This window comes from Nesoenas mayeri, assembly GCF_963082525.1.
Source record: "Nesoenas mayeri genome assembly, chromosome: 2".
Lineage (NCBI taxonomy): Eukaryota > Metazoa > Chordata > Aves > Columbiformes > Columbidae > Nesoenas > Nesoenas mayeri.
Window position 1 is genome coordinate 81146911 of NC_137543.1, and position 24552 is coordinate 81171462.

The 24552-nt window shown below is 34.2% G+C and overlaps 1 protein-coding gene across 2 annotated transcripts in view; it reads right to left on the bottom strand.

Moving 5' to 3' along the window:
* The window catches only part of CDH18 (cadherin 18), a gene marked incomplete at both ends in the record, with an annotated part of 164230 nt that extends 140705 nt beyond the window's left edge, over positions 1–23525 (bottom strand). For both annotated transcript variants that reach the window (XM_080339182.1, XM_080339181.1), the window contains one exon: positions 23298–23525. In XM_080339182.1, the coding sequence (XP_080195308.1) occupies positions 23298–23525 (228 nt within the window). The remainder of the gene's footprint in view (positions 1–23297) is intronic.
* Between the last annotated feature and the right edge of the window lie 1027 nt (positions 23526–24552).

Here is a 24552-nt window from a genome sequence, read left to right on the forward strand (position 1 = left end):
ATAATAATTTATGACTTACTGGCACTTTGAGTTAACAGCATTCCTATAGAGGCCTTCTGTAACATGTAATCTTTTGCTACTTTTTCCTCCTGACAATGTAATTGCAAGTCCTGCATGATATCTTTTCAGCACAGTACAGAGCATTTCTATCCTGTCATGGACAACAACCATGCTTCATTGTGACTGAAAACACACATTCTAATAATGGGGAAAAGAAATAATGCTAGACTTTCAAAATAGCAACCAAAAAGACCAAGCCCTCCAAACCCACATGTAGATTCCAAAAATGAGTAACTGCTCCTGCACTGAATCCATGAAAATTCCATTTCCAAAAGTAGCTGCAGTATACTTTTGTATAAGGGAAAATACAATCTATGTCCATAAATCAGGTACTGCAGCTGAAATAGTGATGTACAATTGTCTAACATTTGATATTTTAACATTTCTGAGCAATAATGTTTACATTAAAATTCTCCCACATGTTAAAAATTATGGAAAGTGTACTGAAGAATTCATCTTATGTGCCTTTATATATTCAGATCTTTAAAAATTAAATACAACCTTCTCCCCAAAGTTCTAAATTTCTTGCTGAAAAATATCTATGTTCTTTACTCTCCATTGTAAAGTCACATGTTTGATACTTGGACTTGTTTTCTTTCGTCTGCAGGATAGACATACCCTGACCACAGAATTATCTTGAATTTAGGACAAGAAAAAGCTCATTGAGGACTACTTTCTCCCACAGTTGCCCTTTGATGATGTTTAACAGAAAGTATTTTGACAAAATCAGAGACTCATCAATTTACTAAAACAAACAGTAATATATTCTAAATTTTACATTTAACTCAAAATTTATGTTTCTCATTAAGGACTGTCCTATATCATGATCATCTAATTCCAATAGGGAATAATAATATTGTCTATCTGTACACATAAGGAAGCCCAGATATAATGTTCCATTCATTAAAATAAGTGATTTTTAAAAGTCTGTTGAGATTTGACTTTTCTCCAGGACCAGTATTCCAAATTCATTAAATGCCATAAACCAACTATTCACACTTTGAGGCAAGGTATTCCTCTCCTCAGTGTTTGCTATGCATATGCTGGCATATCAATACAGATGTCATTTATCATGAACATTTAAGTGATTATTCTTCCCAGAGATTCTCTGACACCTTTCTTCACTCTCAAAAAATGTTTGGGCAGAATAGGACTACAATCTCTAAAGCTACTGGCTGCCAATAAATTGTTAGGTGCAAATGATGCTTTAAAAAAGTAAGTGTAAAATTATAGGGAAATTAATATAAAACCAGTTCATTTCAGGAAGTAACTAAAATGACCATAACTATATCCATTATGAGATAGCTAGCAATATAAGGAGTTGTCAATACAGAATACCTATAATTTCCTTTGGATGTACAGTTAATTCATTAATACATTTTCCATAACAGACTGTCTCCTTTATGTTTAGGAAGCCCAAGAGGAAGTGCCCATATGGTCTAGCAGATGACTCAGGGGTTTGATTCTGATCTTCCAGTGACTTTTTCTAACCTAATTTTACCAACACTAGAAGTTCAAAAATATTTATTTTTTTTCAGGAAATATATATATATATATATGTATTTATATTTATATATATATATATACATAGCTTGGTACTTCAAACACCAACTGAATACATGCTTTCACTCAGTCATCCTGAAGCAAGTACAAATAACTCGTATTACTAAAACCCAATTTATTCCACATAAGGAATAATACGGTAGGTTACTATGTTCACTGGTGCAGTATATCTCTAACATCAGACTTCACGGCAACAAAGCAGACAGCTGGTTAGGCAGCAGAAAAACAATTTATTTTTTTTTTTAATTTTATTTTGAGAAGGGCCCAACTATATATTTTTTTCTAAAGTGATAACTTTTTAACATTACTGAATCAGCTGGAAATATGTTCCTTACAACCTTAACAATTTTGTACCATCAAAACTAAAGAAAACTGAGAGAAGTGTTGGAAATGTAGTAAATATCATATTCACTAAAGATGTGCTCAAGAAAACTCTGGAGAAAATGGAACTGCCTCCTGCCTCCCACCCCTTCTCTTAATATAAATGAAATCTTTGTTCAGGCACAAATCCACACCATGGAGAATTTCCTGTGAGTTCATAAGGAGCAAATCTACAAAATAAGTACTCAGCGTCACAACAGAGGCTGATGGGAGGAGTTAAACAAGAAAAATTGTGCCAAAGCTATTCCTCTGTAAATGCCAATGAGACACATATTGTCTTTCATGAAAGGGAAAAATTGAGTTGACCCAACTTGTAAGAAAAAAAGAATCTACATTCTGAAGAACAGGCACTAATTATTTCCATTAGAGTTTTGTAACACTAATACTGAACCAGTTTTCTTTTAGCATGACTTTTTATCTGGCCCGAAACTACTTCCAAAAGAAGTCATATTAAAAATGTTACAGATGTCTTATATCATTTCTTGCATAATTTCTTTTTATGTATTTATAAGGAGAAGCATTTATTTCTTTGGAGTGGGTTTAGAATTGCTGCTTGTCACTTTCATTAACACTTTTCCTTTCTTTTGAATTCTAAGTTGCAGAATATGAAAGAAAACTCACTGGTGCTAGTGGATTTTGGATCAGGACAATAAAGCTGGTAGATAAAACTAAGGAAAATTGTTATTACTTCAACCATAAACATTAATTTCAAAGATGTTTGCTTTGATTTATAATGCATTTCTTATGTATTTTATTAATATATATAATGCAAGACAAGATAGAAATCTTAAAAAAAAAAAAAAAAAAAACAAAACCCAACCAAAAAAACCAGGTAAAATCATAAAGGGAGAAAGTTGGAATTTTAGATCTCAGATTTTCAGAACTGAAGGGTGGTGGGGGGAGAGAGTGTGTGCGTGTTGGAATAATCTCCTATATCTACAGATAGATGACCTGGAAAAGAGCACTAAATTATTTCATTTTTGATTGTACTTTCAAAAATATGGCCATTTTACTGCTTCTGAAGTATCTGGCATTTTTAGGAAGAAATAATGTTGACATAGGTATGTAATGTTTTGCCATGTCAAAATAGCATTACTCATATAAAACTTTAAAGGCAAACTATCTGGATAAAGATATTAAAAAGGTACAATTGCTCTCTCTTCAGATCCAGGAATATATTCAAACTGAATGACAGAAGAACAAAAGGAGATAATGCATCTTGTTTATAGGATGAAGGCCTATGGAGATAAGAAATTATAATCCTTCAGTTGTCAACAACATCTGCGTACACCACATAGGTAAAATATGACTTAGGCACTGAGTAGTACAAGTCTCTGTAGTGTTAATTCACACTAGGTCATGAATTGCAGGATAAAATGGTTCTCAGAACATTAGATGGCTATTACCTTAGTAACTGCTTGCTGAGGCTGAGGCCCAGCTGTCTGCACAAGTAAGGCCAGGGCAGGAGCAGTGACCTCTCAACCAAGATGAAATCTGAGCTGCAGAGTGCTTTCTGGTACGGGAGATCAAAGGGAGAAATTTTCTCAGGTGAAGAGTTCAAACAGAGTTTTCAGAGTGGAATTACATATTTTTCTTTTTTATTTTCCTTTTTTTTTTTTTCCTTTGTTTTCTTTTTTTTTTTTTTTTTTTTTCTTCCCCAGTATCTTCAGGTGGTTTGTTGTCTTGAATGTTTTACTTCAAAAAGACAGAATTCCCATTCTTCAGCTCAGGATATCACATCCTCATCTGATCAAACTCTTCCCCTCACATCCTTTAGGCTCACATCCCTCACATCCCTCTATGTTTCAAAAACTGACATCATGCATTTTCACTTTCTTTTGGTTTTCCCTCCTTTGCCCTGTATTCTCCAATGCATCTTAGTCTTTAACACTCATCTGTTTGTACACTCCACATGCACTACACCTCCTAAAAGCCCATCTCCAGCTGCATTCATGTTGAATACACTGATAAACTGAGATGAAAATTTAAACATCAGCCTCTAGCATTTACAATTTTTGCTGAATGAGATGACAAATTTTGTGAGAATGATTGGGTGCAAAACTATGCAGTAAATAGAAGGATATAGAAATATATGCCAAAAAAAGTACATTTGAAGCAATATATAGATAAACATTCATTAATAATTCTAACATTTTATGCACTTATCACTGCTGTATGATTAAATAGGAAATTTTCTAATGGAAAAACAAACAAACAACAACAACGACAACAAAAACAACCAAAAAAACCTGTTTGGTTTTAGAACTAAGGCAGCCAATGTGGAATTTTCATTAAACTAAATAATTCAAAGCTTATGCACTCTCTGTCTCTGGGCCATCTGTGTTTCAGCCCTTCCTAAACACATCCAAAGGCTCCATGGGTAGGTCCTTCTCCACCAAAATACCCATATTTAATTCTGTGAAGGCAAACGCACACCTGTTTACATAGGTAGTACACATGGAATCTTGATCAAGTTGAGAAAGACTGCCTAAAAATACAAATATTATATAAAAATACAAATACTGAACTCACGTTTTTCTTTTTTTTTTTTTTTTTTGTTAAATGGAGAATTAAGGCAATTTTCACAATCCTACCTGCATTTCTAACATAAAGAAGAAAGTTGCTGGCAACCAGCTTATAGCACATGACACAGCTGTGATAACAGCTTTGCAGAAAGACACCAAGGACACAGACACTCAGTAAAGCATGAGTTTCCATGCTATTTCCTTCTGGAAGTGGTGCTTTCACTATCACACTCTTATTCAGAAGATTAGCATTTGAAGGGAATGCTTGCTTATGAAAGTCTCAAAATGCTCAAGGAAAAGTGAAGCCTTGTGACAGCAGAATTTAATTTATGATAAAAATGCAGAAAATAGTTTCATAGTCCACAGTACATTGGAATTACCACACCTAATTACAGATTAATTCCATTTGTGTTTTACAGCAGTAATGTTAATAGCTTTACCTCTGTCTGTGTAATTTTACTTCTTACATTACACACCTACCTCATGCTATGTTTTGTGAGTATTTCTTTTTCTCCTCATTTAAAACAGTTATTTCTCAAGTTTCATTTGGTCTTATAAATGTCCTTGGGAAAAATGAAAGCATGTGAAACAAAACCAACATACTATCTGACAATAAACCAGCAAATTTATTTCTAGTGAATATGGATTCTTCATATATACCCTCGATCAACAGTAAGCATGGCTTACTGAATGTGAATACATCCAACAAAAGATTTTCAGCTAGCTTTTAATTTAAGTTTCAATATACTATAAGTAACTAACAGAAGGTTTTTGTCAAACTAGTCTCATCACAAAAGATACTATTCTCACTCCTTTTCTGGACAATCTTCTCTAATAATAATAATAATAATAACATATTTGTTTCTATTATGCAACTGCTAACAGCAGAGAGTGGAAAAACTTTTTTGTTTCACAATTAAAAAAATCGATTAGCTATTGCAATAATATGTGAATATGTCTTATATAACAACTTCCTCCTCCTCCCTAACCTGAAGTGCTTTCTTTAGTTGTTCACTTCTTTAGACAATAAAAAAAATGATTATTCGTGGTAGAGGAAAAAATTATTTTCATGGGTGTATTCCCTTGCCTCATGCAAAAGAAGAGATAGAGGTTATATTTCAAAACCTTAGCTAGTGAGGTAACCAGACTTGATTATCAGAGATACTATCTAATGCTACCTAATACTACCTAATAACCCAAGGTACAAAATATCTTTTTTCTAATAGTCTACATATGTGTTCTCTAAGGAGCCTCTGCATGGAAGAGACACCTCTATCCACAAAAGCCTCTTGGCTCAGGATCTCCATCTGGACCCAGCAGTGTTCAGCATGGACTACACCATACCAGGGACTCTTGAAACAACTTGTGATGTGCTGTTCGCTTAATAACTATGCACTTAACAATCATGCTAGACTAGATTAACATTTCTAGCTAATTATTTCTGGATATTACTTCATGTTAGTTTATGATGAGTATAGCTTTTTCTGTCTGGCATCTCCAACTTGTGTCTGTAGTCAAAAGTTAATATACAGGTAACTGGTATATGGACAACCAGCTTAGAAGAATAAAGTGGGAGAGAAAATGTGTAAATGAATGAATGAATGAATGAATTAATTAATTAATTAATGAAATGGTGCAAAAGAGTACTGATTAAATGAGACAGATTAGATAAAAATTTGTTAAAAAAAGTTTAGTCATGGCTGGTCCTACAGTGGGCTATGGTTGTGGAATGGATGATATCTTGAGGTTTCTTCCTGACCTAAAATTCTATGGCCTTTTTAAAAGGCATTTTAGCTATTTCACATATAAATAATTTCCTTCTGATTTGTGATATTGCCTTGATTAAGGATGGGTAAACTAGTTCAATTCTATGAATAAATCAGACACTAACATTAAAAGTTAGCACTTATAAAGGGTTGAAAAAGGGTTGCATTTTTTCCAAGAATCATTATTTCATTGTACATCAGCAACATTTAATTTATCTTACAGAAAGGAGTGCTGAAATATTAACACAAGACATTTTTCTTGAGCCAAACAAAATCTGCAAAAAAACTCAAAGCATATTGTAAGAAAGATTCTCTAGCTCAAATTTCTTAGGAGGTGTGAAGTTTGACAAATAACAGATTCATCCATTTTTTTCTGTTTCTTAAAACAGCTATGTCTGTTTATGCTAAGCCTTTGAAAGAATATCCTTACATACAAAAATAATGTGTGATCATAGGACTAATGTTAGTATTTAGAATGTCTACCATGTTTTAATTATGCTTCTTTCTTAATAATACAGAATCATAGAATAGTTTGGGTTGGAAGGGACCTTAAAAGGTCATATATATCTATATATACACAGAAGAGGGCGATATTCTGCTGTATTCTGAGAATATATTTTACGTACAACAGAAGCTCATCAGAAGAGATTCTTCAGTTTTGAAAACAACAGCACAAGTTTTTACTAAAGTGAGACTTAATGATGCAGGAACATTCAAAGAAAATAATATATTTTTAGCTCACAGGGACACACTTATTTGTTATACATGTCCTTTTATCTCTTGCCCACCAACAGAGTGGTGAGACCTTCCCAAATGGTTGTGGATCCTCCCATTTAGAGGGGTTCCATCTTTTCTCATTATGAAGTCAAACATGGCAAAAGCTGCTTCTTTCTCTTTTGCAGCTATCAGAGAGGACAAAAAGGCATAATGCTGATGCTCTCAGGCATCTGTACACTGATGGATACCGTAAAAGCTCTGGATTTTGGGTTTTTTGTTTGGTTGGTTGTGTGGGTTTTTTTTTTTTTTTTTGGTGGTTTTTGTTGTTGTTGTTGTTGTTGTTATTGGTTTGGTTTGGTTTGATTTGGGTTTTTTGCGTGATTTTTGTTTTGTTTTGTTTTTTGTGGGGTTTTTTGTGGTGGTTTTTTTTTTACTGTTTTTTTAAAAGGGCAATGTTAAAACTCCAAAAATATGTCTGTCAGTAGGATTGCTCAATGTAACAGCACTGACTCTTATTTAACTAATTGACTTTTGCAATCTCCCAGCTATCTGAAGATCTCAGAGAGGTTACAGCATAATTTAAATTAGTATCATTCATTCTGGTTCAGAACTGCAGCTGATAATTTAGAGACAAATAAATAGTGAAGCCAAAATTGATTTGAAGCTTTATCTTTCTTTCACAGTCCTCATGCTTCTAGCTCTGGTTGACAATCCCATCTTGTCAAGTTCTCTTGCACATAATTGTGCCTCACCCTTTCTCTCTGTTCTGACTAATGACTCACCACCAGTCCCTCTGTGCTCATTATTGCTGCCCTGAGCTACGAAAGAATGCATCACTTACACTGGTCCTCACAGGAGACTGAGACCTAACAGCATCCTGGAGTAGGCAAAAAAAGCCACTGTTGTCAGTGAAGGGAGCAACCTTCAGCAGTGCTCTCTGCTGTTCCACCTCCTGACTCCCGATGCTCCATCCACTGCCACCCTGTGATCAGGACACTATCCAGTTCCTCAAGGCAAAGCATTCCTTCTTTCCTTCTCCCCATTTTCAAGAAAGAAACAAAAAGACAAAAAAACCCAGAAAAAACAAAACAAAAAAAACCACAAACAAACAAAAGAAACCCCCGCAGTTTAACTTATTTTAACATCAGAAACATTTGTGACAGCAAAACAGGAAAAAAAAAATTAGTAGGCAGCCCCAATTTGAAGACATTAACACAGAAAATAGTAGCTTGACAGAAGACAATATTCAGACCCAATGTAAAATTGTAAAATCTGAACCATAAAAATATTCTTGACATCTTTGACAAAAAAAGGAAATTAAAAGGAACCATGAAATAGACACAAAAAATAGCACTTACCTCTTGTTCCACATTTCTAATTAGTTTAAGAAGGAAAAGAAAAATTCTTCTGATATGTACATATTATTTTCCAGTCATACAGTTGAACTGGAAATAATTTCTTTTCCTTCATCTGGAGGTTCATACATAGGTACAAACAAATGTTTTTGGTGCTCAATTTCCCTCCTTGTCAGGAAACTAAACTCACTATTAAAACTCATAAATCAAGACACTCGCAACGCACTTAATCAACAAATGTGACAGTTAATTAATAATCAATTAAACAAGTTGTATTTGTTGTATATCTCCCAGGAATGATTAATCCAGCCACACAGCTTCTCAGTGTGTCCTTTTCTCTGTAGAATGGTTGAGAATTGTTCCTTTAGACCCTTCAAAATATTCAGTGGATGAATAACAGATTCTTTTACTCATCACCTCATCCAGGTCCTGTTGCCTCCACATAAAAAAACACCTTATCAAAACAAAGTCAATAACAAATTTGGCTTCTGTTTGTCAAGTGAATGTTAATAAAAAACATAAAACATTGTTGCAATGCTCAGGAATCTTTCTGATGTCAGTCAGGGTTCTATAAAATTCCCAGAAAGCAGAAGTACTTATTATGATGAAGCCCAAAGTTCCTGTTGTTTACTTTCATTTTTAGAACTATATGTAACATTTCAGATTTGCAACTCTTTTGTGTTCACTTGAAAGGCAACAAGAAAAAAGAAATCTAGGCAAATCTTAGTGATCTGTAGATATGAAAACATCACAGGAATTACAAAAAATATTCTACATGGCCGTCAAAGACAAGTCATCCATTTTATTCTCATAGTTGAGCATTTTAATTTGTTTCAAAATGCAGACATGTCTCATATAACTAACGTAAAAGCTTAAAATTATCTATATTGTAGTAAGAGGGACAGAACTGGAAAAGCTGACCCAAAATAGAATGAAATATCCTGAAAGGTGAGCAAACAAGTTCACTGTAATTTTATGCCTGAACTTTGGTTGATCTGAGATTAATCTGTACAGACACTATGTAGTGGTCACTTGAGTAAGTTCTTCCAACACTTGCACTTTCTCTTGCTACTATACCCTGTGTTCTTTATTTCTGATGCACTTCTGCTTCACACATGATATTTTTCCAATGAGGAGAAATCAAGTTCTTCGTGTGTCATCTTAGAACTACATGTATTTCCCAAAGCGTCTTACTAAACAAAGTTGATTTATGATGTCTCCTCTGAAGAGAGGATTCTCTGGGAAAACTTCACAAACTAAACTTGGAACAGGTTTCTGTCAGAAATTCTTGAAAAGGTGCATGAAATAAACAGCAACTATGACACAGACCTCAGCATCCAATTGAGTTGTATACAGTTCTCCTTGATTGTCTAAAGGTGTGGCAGGACTTTCAAATACAAAATAGAGAATGAATCTAATTATTTGTCATTTACATGAGATGAGAAACCAGTCTGTGAAATTCAGAATATTGACGCATTAACATGGTTTGATAGACTTGTTCAGAAACTCAGTATAATCAAATAAAGCTCTATAATGTTAATATGATGTTAGATGTTATTAATTACCATGTAAGGTGCTACATCTACTGTCTAGTAGGCTGCAGATCTCCAACACTTTAGTGCTTATGTTCTGCTTAATCAAGACAGTAGAGATACAGATTTCTCTCTGCACAATATCTGCACATAGAAGAAGAAAACAAGGAAAGAGTTGGTGCAGAGCCTTCTTTTACACTGTATGACTACCTGTTAATTATGAGCTTCAGTGGAGTGATGAACATTTCTGAGTACAATACTGCTTGTTAATTCCCTCGTTTTGTGTTCTCAGATTATGTCTTCAGCCATATTTGAGCAGATACCAGTAAAAAGCCTGCATCTGTCTGATTTAAAAAGCAGTGGTGCCAAGAGCTGGGAAAACTGACTGGCTCTCCATGTGTACTCGGGGGGTATATATTAGAGGAAGAGGTCTAGAAAGATGCAACTCAACTGAATAAAAATTGAGGAATAAACTCTGGATAAACTCTATATTTTTTTTTTTATTATTATTTTTTTTTTAGTAGATGCTGGGATGGGAAGAGCAGGCTTCTCGTTATACGATCTTTCCAGTGCCTCAGCTGAACTCCAAAAAATTAAGTTTCAGAAGCATGCTGTGAAGGTGAATTAATTAATATTTCTCAAGAATCTTAGGACCCTAAACTGTAAGCCATACAAAGCAAAAATAATACACATTTTTTCAGTCTTGCTTTCCATTAGCTGCTCATGTACCTGTAAAACATCAATGTAATATGTAATCTTGAAACATACATTATCTTCCTATTAATTATGTTTTAGAATGAGAAAGGTTTGAAGAAAAGTACATCAATCAGCTTTCATTCAGCTTCTAGTGCCCACACACATATCCAATTCAGTTCACAAACTGATATGATCTTTCATCAGCTGCCACATGGAGCTGAGGTAACATGAAGATTAAATCAACTTTTAGCCTCCAAAGGATCCACGTGAGGTCAGAGAGTAAAGTGTTCTTTCGGAATCACAGGTGCAACTACACAAGGAAAGATTAGAAGTACCAAATATAATCATGAATTGCTGGAAAGTGGAAACTGCAGCCCTAGAATGAAATTTCAATACATGAAGGGAATCCAGCTGAATAACGAAGACAATAAACTGTTTCTACAGAATACCAACAGATTCAAAAAAGTTTGTTTCCATTTCTTTGACAGCACTGCTAACCGGGCAGGGTGGGGATGCAGATGTAAATAGACACAGTAACTATTATTGGAAACAACTCAGTGGAGGGGAGTACCATGAGAAAGGAGGAGCATTTAAGATGAAGATTATACAGAGTAAAACAGAATGGCTGACAAACTGGAGCACTCTAGCTCTCCCATCTGTAAACTGACACACTGAGAAGATTCCTTTCTGCACTTCCTTGGTTTTCAATAGACTGAAACATTTAATATAATTTTTCTTGGAGGAATAATTTTGTCATTTAGATGTTTCACCTTCAATAACTTATATTGCACCTACAGATGTACTTAGGATCTTACATTGATGAAGACAGTTCCTGAATAGTATTGTTTTTCTTTTGGTTTGTTGTTTTTTGTTTGTTTGTTTTCTGGGGTGGAGAAAATTGATTTTAGAGATCAGAAATGGTTCTGGCAGTTCGGAGGAAAACTTGTTACAAAAGTGTCTATTGAGGTAAAAGGGAAACTTTTACATTGTCTCTAGGGTTGCTTTGTGGTTTGATACTTGTATCACATTTCCACATAGGAATTTTTTTTCATTATCGTTTGCTACAAAGGCTGACAGGAAAACAAAGCAAAATAAAACAAAACAAAATGTTTTCTCACATAAAATAAAATCAACACAAATAAATACTAATATCCTATAGATCAGAACACCTCTGAGACATGTAGAAGAATATCTTTTTACCGTGTAAGTGGTCAGTACGAACCTTATGAGATACTTAAGTTATGCTGAAATAGCACCTTCAGAGGTAAAGATTACTTATATTTCTGTAGGACTTATTTGGTCCAGTTTTCTCAGATAATATATACAATACACAGTAAGATCATGTCTCTTCTCCAAAATCTACATCTAAGTAGATCAAAAGAAAAAGTAGCCATAGTAAGGTTACTGTGTATTACTATCAAGATGGTGTATTCATACTTAGTAGTGTGTCTCTTTTGTGAAAGAAACAGGAACATTACTCCCACTTTTTGACTTCCAGTAAAGTATATTCACATATGCTGCCTAATTAGGTGATATGCATTTTTTTCTGCTACTAGTAACCACTGTAATAATTATCAACATCCACACTGAAGTCAGAGAAGTCATTACATTCAAGGGACAAAAAGTGTCTCTTTAATAAAAACTATTGCTTTCTGCAGTAGATTCATCAAGGGAAAAATGACACATAATAGATGAAAGACAGCATAGTTCAAGGTAAGGTTAATAGCTATATTAGTAAGAAATTGGTCACAAATATGAACAATTACAGAATTTCCACATCTGGCAACTCTTTTAAAAATGAAGATATAGGAGGAAGAGTGGGATCTGATTTTCCAGAATTACAAAATATCTACTTCCTGAAGTCAAAATCTGGAAAGAAACAAATCAAACAAGCCAACAACATGATTCAGTTCCTAAACAGTGCACTCCATTTGGGCCACTGAGTATTGCTGATCACTTGTAAGATGGAAGATTTTTTTTTTTTTTAATTTGAGGTTTGAGTTTGGTTTCGGTGGTGGTTTTTTGTTTGTTTTTCTTCCTCATAAATTGTAGTTAATGTTATAAGGAATACTAATGTGCACGGATTTCAGTTTTTACCTGGACTCTACATCCCAGTTTTACATTATCCTTACGATCAGTGATTTAAAGAAAAACAAATCTTGAATGAGTCACTGTAAATTACCAGTTTGCTCTAAGTGTGAAAACTATCTGTTATATAATTAACGTATTCCTTGCACTCTGAAAGAAACATTCCACAGTGATTTCATACAATATAGAGCAAAAATGGATAAACTTTTTCCTCCAAATAAAATGTGAAACAGGAGTTGCTCATGCTATTACAGACATGTAAAAGAAAAGTTATCTAAGAACCAAAGATGGACTGGAAATGCTGGGTTCATCAATAATAACCTCTGACATGATAAAACTTGGAATAATATTTAATATGACAATAAATCCTGTGATAAAGGTGTGCAATGGCCAAAAGTGAATTTTGCCAGCATTTGTTTGAGCTAAAGCTCAACTATCTATATTTATGGACATGTTATCACAAGAATGGCTTAAGTGCTCCCTTTGACTGATATGAAAAGGCCTCTTCACTAGAACTGTAATTACTGCTGTGTCTTTTATATGAGACTTGGAAAAGATGTATTATTTATACTAATGCCTAAAGTATGGAGCATGATAATTCACTGGAAGATAACAAAACAAACAAATGCATTTCAGCAACAGTTAAGGTTACACATATATGACAACAAAATAGACAAGGACTTACCAATACTCCATGACAAACAAATTAATTATACACTAAACATGAGATAAATCCCAAGTGTAAATTTATGAATACAGTTATACCTGTTAATTCTGATTTTTATTTATAACCTAAGGAAAAATTTTAAACTATTGTAAGAGGAAACATGATGACTTGATACAAATGTTCAACATACACGACAGCTACACTACTACTCCTGAGTAACAGACTTAGAACAAGCTCTTCTGCTGAGTTTATTCTCCAAGTCCTTTAATAATATCTTTCTGCAGAGAGGTATCTATTTTTGCACCTGTCCTGTCTCCTATCTTGAACAGCTCTGTACAGACAGCTTGACTTTTAGAAAACCTCATCTAAATTCTGGAGGGAATAGACTCTTTAGCAAATAGACCCAAGGTCCTAAGAATGCAAAGACTACTTTAAAGACACACAAATTCACCTCTGCTCAGGTATTTGGCTTTAAGTCATTGAACATAATCTGAATGCAAGTATAACCTCTGCACTTTCTTTCCAAAGAAAGATGTTTGTGTTCTTTTCATTATTATTAAAATGTTGTTTAAGTTGCAGCTGATAAACTTGTGGGAATAACTATTTAAATGAAAACTATCTGCTTGTCAAGAATCAACTAGAGTTAATCCTGACAACTAGGAAAAAAAAAAAAAAAAAAAAAAAGAAAATCTGAACTACCTGTGTATTTTAGAAATGAAATATTTACAAAGATGATAGTCTAAAAATCCACCGCTAGTTTCATAGACTATGTTAGCGTTATACAATTTGAAAAAATGAAGAATTTTTAAATGTAAACCTTAGATCTCCTGCTTTGCTGCTTCTTGTCTGACAAATTTCTATTGTCATTTAAAAAGTGCATGTGTTCTAGAACACAAATGAATACAATATGAGCATTAGATCCAATTTGAATAAAATAACTGGAAGATGATATGTAGGCATAGTATCTAATAATGCACGGAACAATTGCTAAGAAGGCAATACATTCAAAATCAACCAGTATGAGTCATCACCTTCAATGCCATACAGAATAGAAGAAGAAAATAAACCTTTGCAAACTCCACTAAGAGCCTAAGGATATTGCAGGCTCATACTCACCTTTTCTTATTTTCATTCATTTGGAGATGAATTAATCAGTTGTTAGACCTGAAATCCCTTTTATTTATTTTTTTTTTTTTTTACAGCCATCTTCACCTTAGAAAAAGATAATATCTTCCTGCACCTGCATCCTGATGCAATGATGTTCCCATTGTATGCAATGTGATTCATAGTAAGGACATGAGTACATGTTATAATACTTAGTCAAATTCTATTTAAGATTACATAGAGAGTAATTCCTTTGTCATTTATTTTTCATGAACTGGAAGGAGCCCCTCAGTGAGTGAAGCTGCCCTCACTTCCAAACAGGTCCATGAAAGGGCCACAACCTAGTATGTTTTGTAAAGGTCACTATGTCAGCCAGGAAGAGCAGTAATAAACCAAAAACCTCATGGTAGTCACTCAGCAGATAATTGATACACTAATTCTGATTTTGACCCCAAACTACATTTCTCTAAAGAAACATGAACTCTTAGAAGCAATATCTATGTGATCAAGCTGCTACATATGTACCAATAGACATGTGTGTTTGTGCACACAGTCCCACATTGGTGCCCCTGGAGTCTGTGGCTTTAGAGCCTTAGACAATACCAGCCAAATCTGACAGAAGCTTGAAGGCTTCAAGGCATCATCAGTACCTATAAGCAAATATGGAAAAGAAGGCGAGATGAAGGAGAGAAATCTGTTATAATGTAACCTCCTTGTAAGTGTTCTGGCTGAAGAAAATAGCATATTAGTAAAGAAACCAAACAGCAGGGGAAGCATTCACTGAAGTTCACCAGTGACATCACTACACATAGCTGTGGTTTTGAGTAATCACGGTGCTTCCTGCTTTCAGACATTATTCATTTATTCTTTATTACAAAAAAAAAGTACTGGTAATTTATATCATACACATTGCAAATTAACCTAAATATTGTACAGAAGCACAATTTAAAAATATCTATCTGGTATTCCCTTCAGACAAACTCAATTTCTTCATCTAACTCAAAGGAACTCGTCTTCTTTTGACTGCATGTAATCGTGTTATATCATTTTAAAATCAAGATGTGTCTGTAAAAATTCTCTAGGATACATTGTAGCTGTAATGGATTAATTTCTTCATAAGGTGAATTTAAATACATGCTATCCCACATCTGTCTCTATGATTTTTGACATGCACAAAGTATGTGTGTGCAACAATATTAAAACTGTCCACACTGCAGTTATCTCCTGATTTTTGACATTTCAAAAACTTAATGTGAAAAAAGCGCTTGGCAACTGTAGCAATTCCTGAAATGTTACAGAATGTCAATACAGTAATTAACATCACTGAACCTCTGTATCAAGAACCAGTATCATCAGAGATAAAGATTAGCATGGTTATTTTACACAGAAGTGAGATATCAGTAAGATTATCTCAGTTCTCTTCCCTTGAACCTTTCTAGTCAATTAACAGAAAAATGTAGATATTTAAAATATAAGCACCATATTCTTCACCACCACTAAATGAGATTGTTTTAATTTTGCCAGTGGCATAGCTTTCTTCATTGTCTTCACTGACCTTCTAGTCAAATATCCTGTTTGTTATGCAAAAGGATAGTTTGCAGTCAGTCAGCAACAAAAGAACCCATCCTAACATGCAAGAGGCACCCACCCTAAAAGAACAGACAACTTCAGACATATCCAAAATCTGCCCTGTTTTTTAAAGGTAACACTATTCAATAAAAGAGAAACTTAAATAATTCAGGCAGAAACAAGGCCAAGTTTCCCTCAAAAAAAATTACTGATAAAATATTTAAGTGAGGAATGGCAGTTCCACACCTAAAATACATCAGATTTATCGATAAAGTCATTCAGTGTAAAGAACATGTAAAAGCCACAGAACTTTAGCTGCTGGTGTGTCAAAAAAGTCACAAATGGGTAAGTAATAAAGAACAAAAAAACAACAAAAAAAAACCTCTGTCACAAGAACATTGGGGAAGATTAGATCACCTTGACAAAATTATTCTAAACTATTAATTGAAATAACAGTCTCCACATACCAAACTGATGTTTTGCAAATAGAACTAACAGACTGTATAAAGCTTCCTCACAAAAACAGTTATTACTTTAACATTTTATATTTAATAGTTCAATGTTGCTGTTTTGACACAAAAGACTAGGCTTCTTCTTGGTGCAAATTCACATTGACCTAACTGAAGTTAAACCAGGTAAACTCTTTATCTCGTGTCTTTGGACTAGGACTGAGCTTCAATATGTTTATGCTTTTCTGTTTTTCTGGTCTGTCAAGTCAAAATGCCCTTGTCAGTCTGTATATAGCCATCTTCTGTCAAAGAACTGCAATGCAAGTACTGTGCTTGAGAAAACCTCAGATATGCTTGAACACACTGGAAGAAAGTCAGATTGATCAGGCTAATGAAAGCATTTTCTTCCCTTGAGTCTGATTTTCTCTTCAAAAAAGGAGAAATGAACAACTTTGAATGTCTAAAGAATCCATTTTAAAAATAATAAGTACAACCTAAAGGTCCACAGCATTCTATGACTTGTAGAATTTGAGTAATACACGCTCAAAAAGAAACCAAATAACAGTTGTTGATAAAAGTAGAGTTACTATAATCATGGAGGCTGTGAAAGGGGGCTGTCTATACTAAGAAAACTCAAAAAAAAAAAAAAAAAAGTACATATACATATTTTAATTTTTAAAAGCTTTTGGGCTGGCAACAGTCTTGAATTACCTTTTCATAAAAATAAAGTAGAAAATTAGATGATTAACATGATATGGGACCATATAACATTGTACAATACTGACCTCAGACTTGATGACAGCAGTTTAGATGTAGAGGGCACATTTCCTCTGTTTCTTGGTAAGGCTGCTCCCTGAGCAACAATGGGAGACAGATAGGAGAATAAAGAAATAGGCACTGTTCTATATGATCAGTGTCAGCTTTCCATCAGTTTCAATGGCACTGAATCAAGATGTAATTTAGCAAGAGTTAAGGGTGACAAAAATTAGGACCTGAGTACTCAGAGAGCAGAAAAGCATAAGGATCAAAATAGATAAAAAGTACTGTAAAAATCTGAGGTTAGTGACCTAACTCAGTGAAAATGCTGTAACATGGAAGAATATGATTTTGAGTAATCAGAGAACAGAAAACTATGAAGATGGAAGTAAATAGAAAGTACTGTAAAAACTGAGGTTAGTGAGTTATGGAGAAACGGTTACAGGGAAGATTTCTTTTTATTTTAATTAAAAGGGATCTATTAAAAGTACAAATCTCTACTTTTTCAGTGCAAATACTTATAATATCACTCCTTCACAGATTTGCTGGGAGGTCCTTTGGAAGAAGCTGGAGACATCTCAGTCTTAAATTGAATTAAAAATTGTGAAGCTAAAATCTTTGCTCAAATGTTAAATGTATTCATTCAGTGTTGATCTTCCCCCTTTCTAAGAGCCCTGGAAGAATTAAAAAGTTAATCACTTTAACACCAGACACATGAAATACGTGAGTTTAAACCTTGCTGAGCCCAAATCCCTCTCCTTTCCTTTTTACTTTATTTTCCTCATAGGTCTATTTTAGTATAACATTTTAAAGAATCAACAAAAACCCATAAAAGTGGAGAAAAATCTGTGTTTGCCTATTTAGGTTGTTATTACTAACATGGTTTTTCTAGCTGTAGAGGAAAATTATTTTACCTAAATATATCATTTGTGAAACTAGCATCTAAAAAGCAGAAAATTATATGCATTATATTCTAGATGCTGTTTAAGCCACTTTCATACCTTTTTACAAAGTCATGAAAATGGTTAACAAGCCATGTGTGAAGTCTTTAAACATATATAAACTCCTTTTCACTTTCTTCATCATAATGAAAAACATCTTTTTTATCAGATTATATTTTGGAACTCTTTGCTTATGTTTTCTAAAGGTTATGCTGAAATATCTGATGCACTTGATTTTATGCAAACCTCAAGCATTGGATAAAAGTATTTCAATTGTAAAGCTCCATTTCTTCCTTAACAATTACTCTGAAGTATACATATTTATACTTATTGTCACTAAATCTGAAATGTGAAATTGTCTTCATATGATATGGGAAGATTATATTCACTGTCCTGTCTTAGAACTAATTTATTGTAGTGACGTGTCACCATATTACCTTGAAAAATAATTTTAAATGACAAGTCCGTTACATTACATTTCGGCTTTCAAGAGAAAAATAACAATTGAATAGAATTACAGCTTTGAAAATCTAGGATAATACTTGGTGTTTCTTTCCCAATTTAACTTTCAAAATAATTTGAGGACTTTTAAAAGCTGTTGCTTTCCTCTTCCCTTTTCTGTCTGTATTCACACCCATTTCCAACCACTCCATACTTTCATATCTCTCCCATCAAAACGAATCTGAAAGTTTTTTTGAACTGCAGGTAAAATGTAAGAACTAAGGAAAGTGTCACTCGCCTTGCTCCCCAGAGCTGGGAAGAAAAATATAGTTGAAAAACAAAACTGAATACCTGAAAAGCCATTCCTATTTATGTTTCAGAGGACATCTGAAGTGAATTAAGAGGTGTATGTTTGGTATTTCAGAGATTCAAAGGTCCACAGAGAAATCAAGTGTCAGTCTTTCTCATTATATTCCTCTGCTATTCCCTCTAACAGCATGACTCTCAGCCTTGAACCAACAGTGTTCTTCCCTTTACCACTGCACATTTACTTCTCTCTCCAAAGTAAAAAGGACAGTGAATGTGTAGTTATTACTTGCTTCCAGTGCAACTCAATTTTAAGAAACATCACAAGGAGCAGATCTTCTGGAGACAGGGAGGTGTGAAGGCTCAAAATGAAGGACTGAAAAAAGTACTGTTTTTCTTCTTTCCTAAAATTCTTTATTTGATATTTTTATTGTTATTTTTCATATCCTGACACATTAATTATCTAACCTTCAGAAAATGCAGAAAATGCAAGAGAAACATAAACTACATCAGCCATGGCAACTGAGAAATATTAAAGTTTACATCCCTAAAACACAGTTTTTTCTAGATTTCCTCAGGAGAATCTTCATTCTTTGGAGCTGGTGCAGTCAGTAACTGCCTCCTCATCAGGCCATGGGCAGGGCTAGTGAATGCACCTGGCTAGTGAATGCACCCTTTCAATACTCACAGCCATGTTTTCATTAGAATTGTTTTCAGAGAGATGCAAAAACCAAGAAGTCATATGTAGCTGAAAGCTTAGTTCTGTGGGTTCAAGCTGCTTATTTGAGACAAGGATATTTGTTCTTGCTTAATCAAATTTCCACAGTTTCTCCATTGCACACACAAACACACACACTTGCACCCATAGATGAGCAGTCTGTCAGAACAAACACTATTAAACACTATTGATCATTGGGAAGTTTTCAAGAAACCCTCACTAAATAATTCATCATTTTAGAAAAAAGAAATCACTGTGGGTTTATATTCTTTAAAGATACCTTTTTTAAATACAAAACTCTTTTTTGGAGTTGTTTGTTCAGGAAAACATACCCTGAAACTTTGAAGACTTAGCCCAAGTGCAACAGCAGGGAATGAGTTTGGTAATACCAGAACCACAGAAAATGCTTAACATCTACAAAAGGATCATGTCTCATTTCCACTACAACTTCATTTTTCAAGACCTGTGTTTTACCATGTTTCTATAAAAGCCTTCTGAGTATGGCTAATACAGATTAATTTTATGCAGATTTCCAGTCTCCGTATGACTTTTTTTTTGGAGAAACGAAATAATGACTGAGGAATGGGGATATGCTTGATATTAAAATATAATGATGACTTGTTGTCTTAACACTTGTTGTATAACATATGATGGCAGGAAACTAATCCATCCTTTTGACAGTCATTTCATGATAAGAATGAGAAACTTTACCATTTTAATTGCAGGCCTACCCTATTCTTGTCTTCATTGTGCATTTCCATGACAATGACTGCAATAATTCTAACAGTATTGTACATAATGACTCTGCTTTCTGTGATGTCACTCTGAAATTGGGTGTGAAAAATGTGAAAGGACAGATCTCAAATGGCAAAACTCTCACCAGTGACGCAGACTAGTCTACAGAGTTAATAATTGACAGAACTGGTGGCATGCTGCCACTGAACAGAAGCCCAGAATTAAAGGGCACCAATCACATAACCCTCCTTCATAAACTGAGAGGCTTTGCATGAAAACCTCTTGCCAAATTAAAGGCATGTGGAATGAGACCTTGATGAGGTCTCAGTAAAACATCAGTAAAACATATCTTTTTCAAAATGAGAAGGAACTCATGCACGGTGACCACTACAGAAATTTTGCTAATTACTAATATTAGTGTCAGTCTCAATCAGTCTTTCCTTTTTTTTTTTTCTGAATTAAAAATTTATACCTCAGCTAATACAATTGATCTTTGCAGTAAATCGGGTCATCAGAACGATCTCACAATAAATGGAAATTAGAGTATAGATGCTTCTACGTCCCACAAAGCCTCTACAAAGATGAGCTTGCTAATGTGGAAATACTTAAGAGTAGAAAATTATTAATACCACTAGGAATTCTTTGAGGAAGAGGGGAGAACAAATGCTAAGTACAGACAGAGTAAGAAATATTTTCAAACAAGGCATGTAGTCACATTCTGACCACAAAGGATTAAAAGAAATCCTTCTAATTGATTTCTGTAAATGTAGCATTAATAGAGTGGTCAGAGGATTAAAGAAAATATATAATACTATCATAGGAATATAATATTGAAAGGGACTACTCTTTAGCTCACTGAATCCAGGCCTCTGTTCTTGCATGCAATCATGTCTATCAATGCTTTCATAAAGACAAGTACACTTTAGTTTGAAATACTTTCAGATTTTTATTTAAACCCTTCCTGCTAGTAAACTCTTTCAGAATCTCATTTACTTTCTTATTTCCATTGTAAATTAACTCATGGCCAGCAAAACAACTTTTTTTTTTTTTTTTTTTTTTTTTTTCGTAAAAGCTGAATCAACTTCAATGGCTCTTCTTTTTCCCTTGTCGTTTCTTCTGAAGTGTACTTATAAGATAATACATGTTCCTGACTAGTATTTGTAGGAGTAATTAAAAAAAAATATTTTATTTATCACCACTCCAACCATAGTATTTGTTTTTCTCTGTATACCTTCATTTATAAATTCATTTTTCTTGGCCAAAAGTAATCAGAGCAGTAAACAAGTTACCACCATCTTTCACAATGGTTTCAATAACACTTTAGCTCTGTTTGATTGTCTCAGCTTTTGCAGATTAGTATCATATTTACCTTAAGGTATGACAGTAGAGGCAATAATTGATCTGGTGACCAGATCCTCATCTACCTCTGTCACACCTGACAAACCAGTAGTGTATAACATAAATTCACAATATTGTTCTCTAAGAGCCTTATTGCATTGCAGTCCTAAGGTTTACTCTGTATCTCTATATTCAAATTCTTCATGTTATCTAGCTCTTTCCAGACAACATTTTCATTCTCCTACATAGCTTTCTGTCAGAAACATGTTTGTAAAATGTTTATTCTACTCCAAAATCATTCATAAAAATGTTAATTGGTCTAAGATAGGTCTAAGACAGGAAGCATATCTTCTCACCCCCCTCCCTATTTTAAAAACTTCCCTCTCAATGCAACCCACTATCTCCACTTAGAAAGGTCCTTCCCCACTTTACATTTCCTGCATAAATCTCAAGAATTTTCAGTACGCTGAAATACTTGTTATTTTACTAAAATTGGCATTAACAATATATTTGTATTAACCATATCTTAAATACAGATGCTCCACTTGCTATTTTTAGTTCAGATGATACGGTTCAAATTCGAAAGCCCTTGCTACCAGACATCTGTGACTTTAGAAGCTACTGGTTTCCTTGGATATTTTTCTTACTCCAAGATACAATTTAGAAGATTCCCAACTAAAAATAAATCATTCATTTTCCATGCCCCTATCCCAATTAACCATCTTTCTTGACCCCTAATATTAAACATCTTCCTCCATTTTCATTAAGGAAACTAAGATTCATCTAGATTACATAGCAAATTCTACCATAATGCTGAAAGACAGTATTCAGGGAGAAAAAAGCTCCATCTGTCACATATCTTGCAATAAAGCTATATATATAGTTTGTGTTACTTTAATGAAAATATAAAACCCATGCAGATCACATTACACATAATAAACCAGCCTTCAGTTAGCTAGTCTACAACTGCATCAGCATGAATTTTATGTCTGAAGCTCAATATATATAATATGTCAAAACCTAAATGCAGGGCTTGTTGATCTCACAGGCTTCTTAAAAACTGTAACAAGTAACACATGTCCTGCCTCTTCTTAAGAAGAAAGTCACAGAGGAATTCCCTTTGGAGGAGTCCTATTCCACCCTACCCTCAGAATGGAAGGAATACACTATGGAACCTAGACTGTAGTTATAGTATTACCTGAAGCAGAGTTGAATCTTATTCTGAAATAGTCTGGAAAAATCTTTAACAGTGACATACTTAAGCCCCATGCATTTGGGGTTCTATAGAATTGTTGTAAGAGATCAGCTGCACCCATGCCATGATTAACTGAGCTCATAAGGAATGGTATTTTATCACATTTTAATACCTTCATCCTATTTACTTTTATTTATTTTTTTTCTTCATAATTAACACAGGAAGTATACATAGACAACTGGCTGGCAAGTTCACTGTGCATGTCTGTAACAATTCAAGAGGTGTCCTTTTTTAAAAAAGGAGGTGTCATCTAAGGAAATACCTTGTTTTCTTCTTTCAATGCCACATTTCAGAGGATGGGAAAAACAAAACAAAAAATAAGACAATGACCTTACCTTTCCTACATACTGAGGATCTGGTCCCATGTGTTCTTCTAAAACAAAGAACTGATTCCACACCCATCCACGCTTGGGACGATGATGTACTTCTGTTTCACCTTCTATGTGTTTGGTTTGATTTCTAGTCACCTTGATGGAGCCATGGTGAGAAGCTCCATAACACCTCTGCACAAAACAGAGACAAACTAGGACTGGGCAGATACAAGAGGTACTTGTAATTCTCATTGTAGGTTAAGCTTCCTGTTCAAGCTTTTCTTTCTCTTGTCTTTTTCAGTTGTAATCCTTTAGGAAGTTCCCAAGACAGAAGCTGAAGCCTGGTTCAGAAATACAGTCCGAAACGGGTTTTTCTTCTTGTTCATGGTTTAGCTGCCCATTTGGGAAAGCTCAAATTTTATTCACATTATGAAAAGCTGACTGGAAAAATTGATATTTCTTCTAAGGTCTTCACAACAGAGTTCAACAGCCGACCATTTTCTAATAAGGAAAGAAAAGAAAGCCACTTATTCATCACTAAAACCAGCAATTTTGGGGTTTCTGACCTTAAATTACAGTCACAGCTGTACTAACCAGTCTCTCAAAGACTCTCATTGTAAGCAAAATTTCTTTTCAATCCTTCCTTTAAAAGTATTTTCAGATTGTTTTTATTAAAATAGCTTAAGAATTAACGTGGCTTCTCTAAGCTATGAAAGCATACATATTATTAAAAAGTGGATGATTCAGGGCAGTTCCTTTGGCCTTTACCTGTAAATCACTGACCTGGTCTGGCAGTAAAATCAAATCACTGCTGCAGTGTCAGTAGCTGAACAGTTATTGGTAATTCATTTCACATGAGTTCTTGATCTTCAGTACACCACCCAGAGATCCAATGTGGTGAAAAGAACAAGGCTATGATGGATTTCAAAAGAAACTCTGCTAAATGGGCCTTGAGGATTCTGAGACAATATTAGAACATACTATAAGGAACTTTCAATAAAAATGTGCACTTTTACCCTCTGTGCTTTATGTAAATTCCAATCAAGATCATACTGGAACCTCACAAAATTATTTCATACTGACAGAAAGTTCAGGTACTGTTGTTTAGATGACCAATATTATTTTTATAGAAGCATCTAATTTCCCAGTGACCATCTTCTCTCAACTTCAAAAATGAAAGTCTAACCTTTGATCTTACAATAGTAAGACGTGGAAGTGTGCATGGAAGTTGATGTAGCACATAATGTACCTTGAAAGAAATAAAATAACTCTTCAACCT